Here is a 12,401-nt window from a genome sequence, read left to right as displayed (position 1 = left end):
GCTGGAGTGGGGGAGGGGGATAGACAGGTTGAGGCAATTAATTCCTGGTGGCAGTTGGAAATGAAGAGATCGAGGCCGGGTAATAGACTGGCATGGGGTGTCCAGATGGATGGAGTGTGTTGGAGGTGGGAGAAGGGGTCCTCGGAGGGTGGGCGGGACACCCAGAGGGACACCAGTTTAAAAAAAAGAACATAAAGGTGCAGGATAAAGTTGTTTCCATTGGATATAAGAATGTAAAAGTAGCAAAATGACTGAGTTAAAAAAAAGAGAAAAGCACACATCGGAGAAGATGAGCACATAGGGCAAACAGAATTGAAATTCTCGAAGGCTTACTCAAGATAGTGACTCTATTTCAAATCTTAAAGGTGGAGCTATTTGTACAATTAGTGAAACTGCATTGTGCCTACAAAGAGCACTTTAGCAACACAATCAACTATACGAGAAACTGAGGGCCCAACATCTGCCAGGTTCTGCCTATTTAAAAAAGTTTCAATCACCAGTGAAGGCTGTAATGAAAATGTGCTGACTTTTTAATGTTGTTAAAGGATCTCAGCAAACCTGTATTCTATTGTTTGGCAAAATGGGCAGAATGACTGAATTTCCAATGAAGCTCGGAGAAATCCATTTCACCTGCCTGTGAAGCATCACGAGTCAAACATACATACGGAGACTTGGTTTTGAGCCAGACATCCATTAGTTTGTTCAAGTGGTTGTACACAAAGGAAACATTGCTTTACTGGCAGCTTCTTCTTAAATCTATTTTGTGAATGACCTATTGTTTATTTACACAAGATAAAGAGGTAGCATATGCTTGTAGTTGGTGCTATTGACACCTTAAAGGTGTGGTTGATTTGAAATTTTATGAGACTTGGGTAACAGCATTACTAAAAAAGGTCATAATAGCTCTTTTTTAAGCTTTTCTACTAGTGTTACTAAAGAATTAATTTGCTCTGTTACGAGTACCTATTATGGGCACAGAAGTATAGTGAGCTGAAAGAGAGGATATGAAAGGCCACTGGGGCTGGGTAGAGTAATATGGGTGACATAGGGACCTGTTAAAGACCTACTGAAGTTATCTTTCAATAGTTCCCTCATCCCTACTATGGTTGTTCACACTCTTGAAGGTTGATGAACAATAAACTCTTGAGAGCCTACCTCAAAATCATGAAGATTAGGAAGCACTAAGAGATTCCTGATGAAGAACTCATGCCGGAAACATAGATTCTCCTGCTCCTCAGATGATACCTGAATTGCTGTCCCTTTCCAGCACCACACTCTTGACTCTGATCTCCAACATCTGCAGTGCTCACTTTCTCTCAGCGCTAAGAGATGCCTAATTCGGCGTACCACAGCTACACACTGTATGTACTCTTCTCTTGCACTATTAAAAATTTCGAGCTGGGAAAGGGGGCAGAACTCCCAATTTAGATCCGGTTTGCCACCTTAAAGATTTGTGGAGATTTCCAACTCCCTGACAAACCAACTCAATATTTACTCATGAACTTCAGCCTCATGTGTAATTATTACAAGCTCCCTTGAAAGCTCACTCAAAGAATGCATTATTCAGTGCAGTAATAAGCTATAAAGATCAGGACTTGCTCGGTTCTATCTTGGTTAGATATATACAGTTGGGGGAATCCACTCACGTCAGCCTTAGCACTTCTGCCATAATAAATTGGGCTGTGGCTTCCACTTCTGTTTTTCATGTCATTCATATTGGATATGATATTGATAACATGGAGTGAGAATAAGAACATCACCTGAATTGGAGATGGTGCCATGCTAGTAACATCATATAATCATGGAATTTTACAGTACAGAAGGAGCCCATTTAACCCATTGTATCTGTATCAGTATCAGTGAAACACTAATCCTAAAGTTCAGGATAATGGTCAGGTACGTGGGTTCAACTAACACCATGGCAATTAGTAAAATGCCTTTTTAAAATTCTTTCAGGGGAGTGGTGTCATAGCTAAGCCAGCCAGCATTTATTGCCCATCCCCAACTGCCCAGGGGCTAGCTAACAGTCAGCCATGTTGCTATGGATCTAGAGTCACATATAGACCAAACCAAGTAAGGAAAGCAGATTTCTTTCTGAAAGAATATTAGTGAAGCAGATGGGCTTTTAGAATAATCAGCAGCAGTTACATAGTCACCTTTAGCAAGCCTTTTATTCAAGATTTGTATTGAATTCAAATGCCATGGTAGGATTCAAACCTATATTCTCAGAACATTAACAGAGACATTAACAGTAAACTATTGTTTCCCCAAATTCATTGAATAAAGCTGGAATAAAAAGCTAATGGCTCCAGGAAATTACCATCGATTTTCAATATAATCCATCTGTTTCATGAATGTTCTTTTGGGAAGGAAATCTGCCATCCTTACCTGCTTTGGCTGATATGTAACTCCAGATCCACAGCAATGTAGTTAACTCTTAACTCGAATGGCCAAGCAATCCATTAGAGAATGACAACAAATGCTGGCCTTGACAGGAACACCCACTTCCAATGAAAGATTAAAATATTATGTGTATCTAGGACTGCATATGAATAACTCCAAGTGAGTAAGCTAATAGATGGAGGTGTTTGGAGCAACATTTTCCTTCATAACAGCAGTCACAGGTACCCAAAATGCACTGCATGAGATATTTTACAAGATGACATGTAAATGCTGTTTAAATATTAAATTCTGCAAGCTTATACCCCTCAGCAGGGAGCTGTGATTAATCAACAATAACAACTAGCATTTATATGCCACTTTTAACACAATAAACCATCCTCAAGTTACTCCACAGATCTGTTAAAAGTCAAAGCTTGAGAACAAATGTTAAAATTGAGGTCACAACACAAATTTTAGGAAGCAACTTAAAGGAGCAAAGAGAGGCAGAGAGGTGTACAGTTTTAGAGTAATAGAACATAAGAAGTAGGAACAGAAGTAGGACGTTCATCCCTGAAAGCCTTTCCAACATTCGATAAGATCTAAGAGAAAGTGAGGACTGCAGATGCTGAAGATCAGAGTCAAAAAGAGTGGCACTGGAAAAGCACAGCAGGCCAGATAGTATCCAAGGAGCAGGAGAGTTGACATTTCGGGCATAAGCCCTTTATCAGGAATTCCACACTCTTTGATTTTGTAAGATCTGCCCAGACCTCAACTCCCCTTTCATATCAGCTTCTCACAAGCCTCAACTCTTCCATATCGCAAAACTCTATCTACCTCCTCTTTAAATATTTACAGTGATCTAGTCTCCACAACACTTACGATACAGAATTACCAAGCATTCACTACCTTTTGAGAGAAGAAATTCTTTTGCATCTCGGTTGTAAATGAGTACTGTATCCCCTTATTCTGTAATTATGTCCTCTCGTTCGAGATTCCCCCAAGAGTGGTCAGAAATTAGGTTCAGCATCAGACAATGCATTGGAGGAAATGTGTGCTGATGAAATAATGGATGTCAGAAAAACAATCTGATAATTTAGAGGCAGTGGATGAGTAGAGACGTGGTGAATGGGTAGAGAGAGATGGTGGTGAAGTGGAGTTTGGTGTTGTCATTGTCCATGTAAAAACTGACATTATAGTTTTAGATTATGTTCCTCAGGGGTAACATGCAGATAAGAAGCAATGAAGGGTAGAGGGTAGATCCTTTGGAGACACCGGAAGTCAGCAGATAGATAAAGACATCAAAGGTGATTATCTGCCTATGATTTGATTAATAAGACTGAAAAGAGGCATGAAAGGTCACGTACAGCTGGCAGAGCAGCATTGAAAGAGGATGATGTGGCCAAAACCATCAAAGCCTTGTAGTCAGGTTGAGAAGTCAGGAGGATGTGAATAGTTTACTTTTCTCACAGTCACAGAGAGTAAAACAGAGGTAGAGCTCTAAAACTACAGACCCAGTTCTCTGACTGCCACTCTACGAGATTATGGAAATAGCCCTTTACAATCCTGTTCACAATGCTCATGTGTATATTTAGCACAAATAATTATTGGTGTAGTTCTTCAGACAGAATAGATTTCTTACAATCTCAAAACTGCACTTCTTAATAGATTGAAAATCATCGAGCATTTTAGAGTAAATGTAAACCATTCAACAACAATTTTAAAAACAGCAACATTAAACTTTACCTTTCAGTTTTTACAAATTACAGGTATTAATCAAAAGCAATACCACAACACTGCAAATACACTTTCATTTACCTCTCGACAAAAATGCCGGCTTGAACAGCATGAACAATGCTGCGAAATCTGGGCTTTTCTGCTGGCCTTTTTCTCATCACCCCCATCTTCCTCGTGAAGGTGGATGCCAACCAGTCCCGGACTTCTGATGGAACGGAATCTGATTGGATATCGCTGAGTTCATCCTCAGTGTCCAAGAGCCGTCTGACGAAGAAAAAAAAATGTATAAAGCTTCAACCCAAAGTTACTCCCTTCTAAAGAAATATTAATCCAAAGCAGCTGCCTTTGGATTTTATCCCTCTTCACACTTTATCTTGCTTTATAGTAAATTGTGCCCGCGCTTTGAATTTATCATTTGAATTATATTTTGATAATAAATTCCAGTCCATTTCTTGTTCAGTATTCTTCCCAACTGTTCCTTTCAATATTTTACCATTATTTCAGTGCATTAAATGCAAATTTCTTTGTCATCTGTGTTAATACCATCAATAAACTTGGAAGATTTTACATTTGATATCCTGTTCTTAAGCCTCTTTCATGGACAGCACTTCCATAATCTGCAAGACGCTCACATGTCCACGTGTACGTCCGCGGCATGCTGCAGTGTTCCAGTGAATCACAACGCAAACTGGAGATATGACATCTCATCTTCAGACGAGGCACTTTATTGCCTTCTGGACTTAATACAGAGGAACTTCGATTATTCGAACGAAATGGGGGAGCACTATTTCGTTCGGATAATTGATTATTTGGTTAATTGATTCAATGCCTTTCCTCTGGGGCTTGGAGTTTTCTGTTAAGTCCACTCCCTGTTCAGGAGACGAGACAACAGCACACCGTATGCGAGCCTCCGCCCCGCCACCCACTCCCCAACCCCGTCCCCCAACCCCATCCAATACCGCCCCTGCCTGGCCCCCAACCCTGCCCACCTATCCAATGCCATCCAACACCGCCCCTGTCCGCGCCCCCAACCCCATCCAACACCAGCCCCAACCTTGACAATCAAGGTTCCTCTGTATTGAGTTCAACACCTTCAAGTTGTGAAGATTTCTTTGTTTTAGCTTGTTATCATGTCCTTCCCCTCCCCCCATCCCACATTGTTTTTTCAAGTCTGGCAGGAGATACACCATTGGTCTGCCATTCTCACATTCCGATCACTTAATCTGAACTATTAACATCTTTTCTGCACCGGCACCCTACATCCACTACCCCCAGTAACCCTCCCCCTAGCCCAACCTAGAGTATTAATGCTGTCCTGTCCACACTTTACTTCAGCTCTGATGAAGCGTTATCTAGATTTAAAATGTTAGCTAGCTCTCTCTCTCCATGGATGCTGTCTGACCTGTTGTGATCTCCAGCATTTGTTGAGATCAGTACAGATTCCAACATCTGCAGTAATATATTCCTACATAGCTGAATTGGCCAGGTAGCATGTTGTATTTAGATTCATGGTGAAGCCAAGCAGTAAACAGGTCAGTGCACTGTTGTACTCAGTGGATAGCTATGCAGCCAGTATCCTAGCCAGGGACAGGGTCAACAAAGAAAGTATGAGCAACTGATATGACACTCATGCCTACATCAATCTGCGAAAAAATAACATTGTCTCATGGGCTAAATTTAACAAGTGTACTCAGTGACGTGGGGAAAGTGTTGATACTTTTATCAATGATCTGTACAGACTTACAAACATGCAAACAAGAAAAGGTCATTCAGCCCTTCAACCCTGCTCTGCTATTCAATACGATCATCGCTGATCTGATTTTAACCTGAACTCTACATTCCTGTATATTCCAATAATCTTTCATCCCTTTGGTAATCAGGAATCCATCTCTGCCTTAAAAATATTCAAAAATTCTAGACCAATGAGTCTTGAGTAAGGGAATTTCAAAGACTGATAACCTTTCAAGAAAAGAAATGTTTGAAGTGGAAGCCCCTTTTTTTAAAACTATGAGCTTTAGTTTCTAGATTCTCCCACAAGAGGAAACAGTAAAATACAGCGCAGAAGAGGCCCTTTGACCATCGATGAATCCTGTCATATTTTCAATTAAGTTATGTCTTTTAAACTCCAGAAAATACTGGCCAAACCTGTTGAGTCTTTCTTATAATGCAATTGACTTAATCCAGGTTTTAGTTTAGTAAAGCTTCTCTGAAATACTTCTTATGCATTAAATCTAGTGACCAACACTGTGCAGAATACTCCTGATGTGGTCTCACCAATGCCCTGTAGAACTGAAGCATAATCTCCCTACTTTTGTATTCAATTCCCCTCTCAATAAATCATACCATTTTATTAGCTTTCCTGTTTAATTGCTGTACCTGCAATACTAACCTTCTGTGATTCATGCAACTCAGATCTTTCGGAACATCAGAGCTTTGCAACCTCTCAGTCCAGATGGAAATTATGTTTAACCAATTTATTGAAGCTCTTTGAAGAAGTAACTTGTGCTGTAGATTCTTTTTGCCAAAATGGACAATTTACACTCTCTTACATTGTACTCCGTTTGCCAAATCTTTGCCCAGTCACTTAACTGATCTACTTCACATTTTGAGCTCCATATGTTTTTTTGTAGATTAGATTAGATGTCCTACAGTGTGGAGTCGGGCTCTTCAGCTAAACAAGTCCACACCAACCCTCCAAAGAGAACCCATCCAGACCCATTTACTCCGACTAATACACTTAATACTAAGGGCAATTTAGCATGGCCGAATCACCTGGCCTGCACATCTTTGGAATGTGGGAGAAAACCGAAGCACCCGGAGGAAATCCACGCAGACACGGGGAAAATGTGCAAACTCCATACAGTCGCCCAAGGCAGGAATCAAACACAGTTCCCTGGCACGATGAGGCAGCGGTGCTAACCACTGAACCACTGTGCTGCCCCAAATGTTCTCTTCACAAGTCACTTTCCTACCTATCCTTGTATCAACAACACATTTAGCTATTAAGAAGTATCTGGTTGAGTACTTGATGGGATTAGTGTACTTTGGTCAGCATAGGCATAGTGAGCCAAAGGGCTTTTTTTCTGTGCTGTATAATTCTATGATCTTTGAACCCTTCATCCACATCATTTATATAAATTGTAAGTGGTGCCAGGATCAGGAATGTCTCAGAGAGGGTGTAGAATGTTCTCAAGGGGGAAGAGGACCCAGCAGAAAGTGATTGTATACATTGGAACCGACGACAAAGGAAGGGAAAAGGATGAGATTCTGAAGGGAGAATATAGAGAGTAGTAATATCTGGATTACTCCCGATGCGGCAAGCTAGTGAGGGCAGGTAATAGGAGGATAGAAGAGATGAATGCATGACTGAGGAACTGGTGTATGGCAGTAGGATTCACATTTTTGGATCATTGGAATCTCTTTTGGGGTAGACGTGACCTGTACAAGAGATCAATCTGACACTGGTATACTTGAGAAAACAAGCAGGTCAAACAGTCAGGGCAGGCAGGTACAAAGCAGAGAACAAGGTAGGACTGATAAATTAAACTGCATTTATTTCAATGCAAGAGGCCTAACAGGGAAGGCAGATGAACTCAGGGCATGGTTAGGAACATGGGACTGGGCTATCATAGCAATTACAAAGATGTGGCTCAGGGATGGACAGGAATGGCAGCTTAATGTTCCAGGATACAAATGCTACAGGAAGGATAGAAGGAGAGCAAGAGAGGAGGGGGATTGGCATCTTTGATAAGGGATAGTATTACAGCTGTGCTGAGGGAGGATATTCCTGGAAATTCCTCCAGGGAAGTTACTTAGGTGGAACTGGAAAACAAGAAAGGGATGATCACCTTATTGGGATTATAATATAGACCCCCTAATAGTCAGACAGAAATTGAGAAACAAATTTGGAAGGAGATCTCAGTTATCTGTAAGAATAATAAGTTAGTTATGGTCGTGGATTTTAACTTTCCAAACATAGACTGGGATTGCCAGTGTGTTAAGGGTTTAGATGGAGAGGAATTTGTTAAGTGTGTACAAGACAATTTTCTGATTCAGTATGTGGATGTACCTACTAGAGAAAGTGCAAAACTTGACCTACTCTTGGGAAATAAGAAAGGGCAGGTGACTGAGGTTCAGTGGGGGAGCACTTTAGAGCCAGCGACCATAATTCTATTAGTTTTAAAACAGTGATGGAAAAGGATAGACCAGATCTAAAAGTTGAAGTTCTAAATTGGAGAAAGGCCAATTTTGATGGTATCAGGCAAGAACTTTCAAAAGCTGATTGGGGGCAGATGTTCGTAGAGACGGATGCAAAATTGGAAGCCGACAGAAATGAGATTACGAGAGTCCAGAGACATTATATTCCTGTTAGGGTGAAAGGAAAGGCTGGTAGGTATAGGAAATGCTGGATGACTTAAGATATTGAGGGCTTGGTTAAGAAAAAGGAGGAAGCATATGTCAGGTATAGACAGGATAGATCGAGTGAATCCTTAAATCAATATAAAAGCAATATACTTAAGAGGGATATCAGGAGGGCAAAAAGGGGACATGAGATAGCTTTGGCAGATAGAGTTAAGGATAATTCAAAGGGAAAAAAGGGTAACCAGAGAGAGAATAGGACCCCTCAAAGACCAGCAAGGCGACTTTTGTGTGGAACCACATGAAATAGGTGAGATATTAAACAAGTATTTTGAATCGGTGTTTACTGTGGAAAAGGACATGGAAGAAAAAAAGAATGTAGGGAAATAGATGGTGACATCTTACAGAGTGCTGGATGTCTTGAAACACGTAAAAGTGGATTAATTCCCAGGACCTGATCAGGTGTACCCTAGAATTCTGTGGGAAGCTTGGGAAGTGATTGCTGTCCCTCTTGCTGAGATATTTGTATCATCGATAGTCACAGGTGAGGTGCCGGAAGACTGGAGGTTGGCTAACGTGGTGCCACAGTTTAAGAAGAGGATAAAGACAAGCCAGGGAACTATAGACCGGTGAGCCTGACGTCGGTGGTGGGTAAGTTGTTGGAGGGAATCCTGAGGGACAGGATGTGCATGCATTTGGAAAGGCAAGGACTGATTAGCGATAGTCAGCATGGCTTTGTGCGTGGGAAGTCATGTCTCATAAACTTGATTGAGTTTTTTGAAGATGTACCCAAAAGGATTGATGAGGGCAGAGCAGTAGATGTGATCTATATGGACTTCAGTAAAGCGTTCAACAAGGTTCCCCATGAGAGGAAGGTTAGCAAGGTTAGATCTCATGGAATACAGGGAGAACTAGCCATTTGGATACAGAACTGGCTTAAAGGTAGAAGAGAAAGGGTGGTGGTGGAGGGTTGTTTTTCAGACTGGAGGCCTGTGACCAGTGGAGTGCCACAGGGATCAGTGCTGCGTCCACTACATTTCATCATTCATATAAATGATTTGGATGTGAGCATAAGAGGTATATAGTTAGTAAGTTTGCAGGTAGATAGGAGAGTGAAGAAGGCATTTGGTATGCTTTCCTTTATTGGTCAGAATATTGAGTACAAGATTTGGGAGGTCATGTTGCGGCTGTACAGGACATTGGTTAGGCCAGTGTTGGAGTATTGTGTGCAATTTTGGTCTCCTTACTCTTGGAAGGATGTTGTGAAACTTGAAAGGGTTCAGAAAAGATTTACAAGCATATTGTCCAGGTTGAAATATTTGAGTGATAGGGAAAGGCTGAATAGGCTGGGGCCTACATAGAGGTTTATAAAATCATGAGGGGCATGGATAGGGTAAATAGACAAGGTCTTTTCCCTGGGATGGGGGAGTTCCGAAATAGAGGGCAAGGGTGTAGGGTGAGAGGGGAAAGATATAAAAGAGACCTAAGGGGCAACGTTTTCACGCAGAGGGTGATGCATGCATGGAATGGGCTGCCAGAGGAATTGGCGGAGGTCCGTATAATTGCAACATTTAAAAGGCAGCTGGATGGGTTTATGAACAGGAAGGGTTTGGAGGGATATAGGCCGGGTGCTGGCAGGTAGGACTAGATTGGGTTGGGATATCTGGTCGGCGTGGACAGGTTGGTCCGAAGGGTCTGTTTCAGTGCTGTACATCTCTATGACTCTATTACACTAGTTGAGGCCCCAACACTGATTCTTGTGACACACCACTAGTGACATCAGCCTGAGAAAGACCTCTTAGCCAGTCCATCTTCCATCTATGCCAATATGTTATCCCCTAGACTGTGAGCTATTATTTCCGCAGTAACCTTTGATGTAGCATCTTATCAAATATCTTCTGGAAATCTAAGCACCCTTAACCACATCCACTGGTTCCTCTTTATCTACAGTACAAGTTACTTCTTCAAAGAGCTTCAATAAATTTGTTAAACATAATTTCCATTTGACAAAACACATGTTGGTTCTGCCTGATTACCCTAAATTTATCTAAGTGCTCTGTTATAACATCTTTAATAACATTTCTCCTGTGACAAATATTAAGCTGACCTGTAGCTTCCTGTTTTCTGCTCCTTACTCTTTTGAATACAGGAGTTACATCAGCTATTTTCCAATCTCAAGGAATCTTTCCTGAATCTGATGAGTTTTGGAAAATTAAAACCAGTGCATCAACTATTTCACTGGCAACCTTGGGACATGTCAACTCATAGTTCCAATGAGACAGTCTAAAAGAAGAGTGTATCCAAGGCAGAGTTGTTGTCAGAGTCTCAGATGAGGCATTATCTGGCCATGTGGCATGAAGAGATTATTTAACATTTATAAGGGCAATTCAATTGAGCAGATGAGCTGAGGTCAGAAAGCAAACGTTATTGATGATTTGCGGTGATGTAGAGAATCGTATCCTAAAAATGCGGTGAAGTGTTGCACTTAAAAGCAGAATGATGGCTGCGTAAAAATACAGCAGACAGGAAAAGCATGCGTGAACTGCCCAACTAACTGATATTGATGTTATAGAGAAAAAAAAAGAGGTGAAAATAATTTTGCAAAAGACGGCTCATCTCACTTTTGCAGAAAGTAGTATTACTTTACACTCTTTATCACATTTAGAAGCTTGCACAGAGAAAGCCAAAAATCCTCAAAAGTTAGCAAGATCCATGAAAGAGACGGTAGTAATGATACAGAGAGCGTTTCTGTGTCAAAACTAAAAATCAAAGCAGAAACTGCTGGAGTACTGATATCCTCATTGAGAGAAACAGCAGACTACTGCAGCTCTTAGTTAAATGTCCCTGTGGAAAACCTTGACTATGGAGACATGGATTCTATTGAAGAGTTGGAAACCTTTACATTAATAACAAGTACAACTCCACCAGTAACAATCCAGTTACTGATTGAAACCACAGATGCATAGAAAGCTGATGAAAAATCTATTCATGTCAGAGAATACTGCGTCAAATGTTGGCTAGCGTACATGCCACAAATTCCCATTCTCAGACAATATTACAAAAATAAAGGATACCTCTGTGTAGTGAATGATTTACTCATTTAAGCCAAGGGATTGATCTTTCTGACAGTCTCTAAGACTTGATGCAATGATTACAGCAGGGGCGTTTGGATATCGCAGGAAGTTGAGCTGGAGTAAAATATTCTGTTTGGTTCCAGGACTCTCAAAATCATTAGAAGAGATGACATTAAATTTTATTACTCATGGAATTCATTGTCAGGAGACAAAGTAACAGTTCATATAATTTTTCTTTCCATCAAGACCATGAAGAAGTCTTTGGATGGATGACTGTGAACACTTAAATTATAATATCCTGATGGTGGTAATCTACTACTCAAGATACATAGAAGTCAAGCAACTGCAGAGTCATAGTCTTGAATCAGTGAAGGAGTACTTGCAACACATGGAATTTTACATCTTGTAATTTCAGACAATGGACCAGAGTTTTCCAACGAATACATTAAAGAACTCACAACATCATATGAGGTTTGTCCTCTAGCTCTCCAAGATAGCCTCAAGTTAATGCTGAAACTGGAAGAGAAGTGTGTGTAGTGAAAGCCTTGCTGAAGAAAACAATGACATTCAATTTGCACTTCTGAGTTATTGCTCCATTCCCAAATGACTTAGCTCAATGCAAATTCTTTGTGGGAAGAAAACCTAAAACTCAACTCTCGACTCTCCCACAACATTCATGCTGCTTGTACAAGATGTATATTTGAAACAAGGGAGAAACAGAATGAGTGCTATTCCAGTAAGATAGAAATCGGTGCCAAATGTCACAAAGCACACAGCGTGCCAGATCTCCAACCACACAGTCAGTTTGGTTTTGCATCTGCAGTACTACCTCATTTGAACCAAAAATGGTAC

The 12,401-nt window shown here is 40.8% G+C and overlaps 1 protein-coding gene across 3 annotated transcripts in view; it reads right to left on the bottom strand.

Annotated features, from left to right (window-relative positions):
* Nucleotides 1-12,401, bottom strand: part of pde1a (phosphodiesterase 1A, calmodulin-dependent) — a 605,934-nt gene that overhangs the window by 85,874 nt on the left and 507,659 nt on the right. For all 3 annotated transcript variants that reach the window (XM_043693462.2, XM_087988965.1, XM_087988966.1), the window contains one exon: nt 4,198-4,380. In XM_043693462.2, coding sequence (XP_043549397.1) covers nt 4,198-4,380 — 183 coding nt within the window. The remainder of the gene's footprint in view (nt 1-4,197; nt 4,381-12,401) is intronic.

The sequence above is a fragment of the Chiloscyllium plagiosum genome, unplaced genomic scaffold, assembly GCF_037043375.1.
Source record: "Chiloscyllium plagiosum isolate Xiang-an unplaced genomic scaffold, Cpla_swu_hap1 HiC_scaffold_7, whole genome shotgun sequence".
Taxonomy (NCBI): domain Eukaryota; kingdom Metazoa; phylum Chordata; class Chondrichthyes; order Orectolobiformes; family Hemiscylliidae; genus Chiloscyllium; species Chiloscyllium plagiosum.
This window is presented reverse-complemented; position numbering and strand designations above follow the sequence as displayed.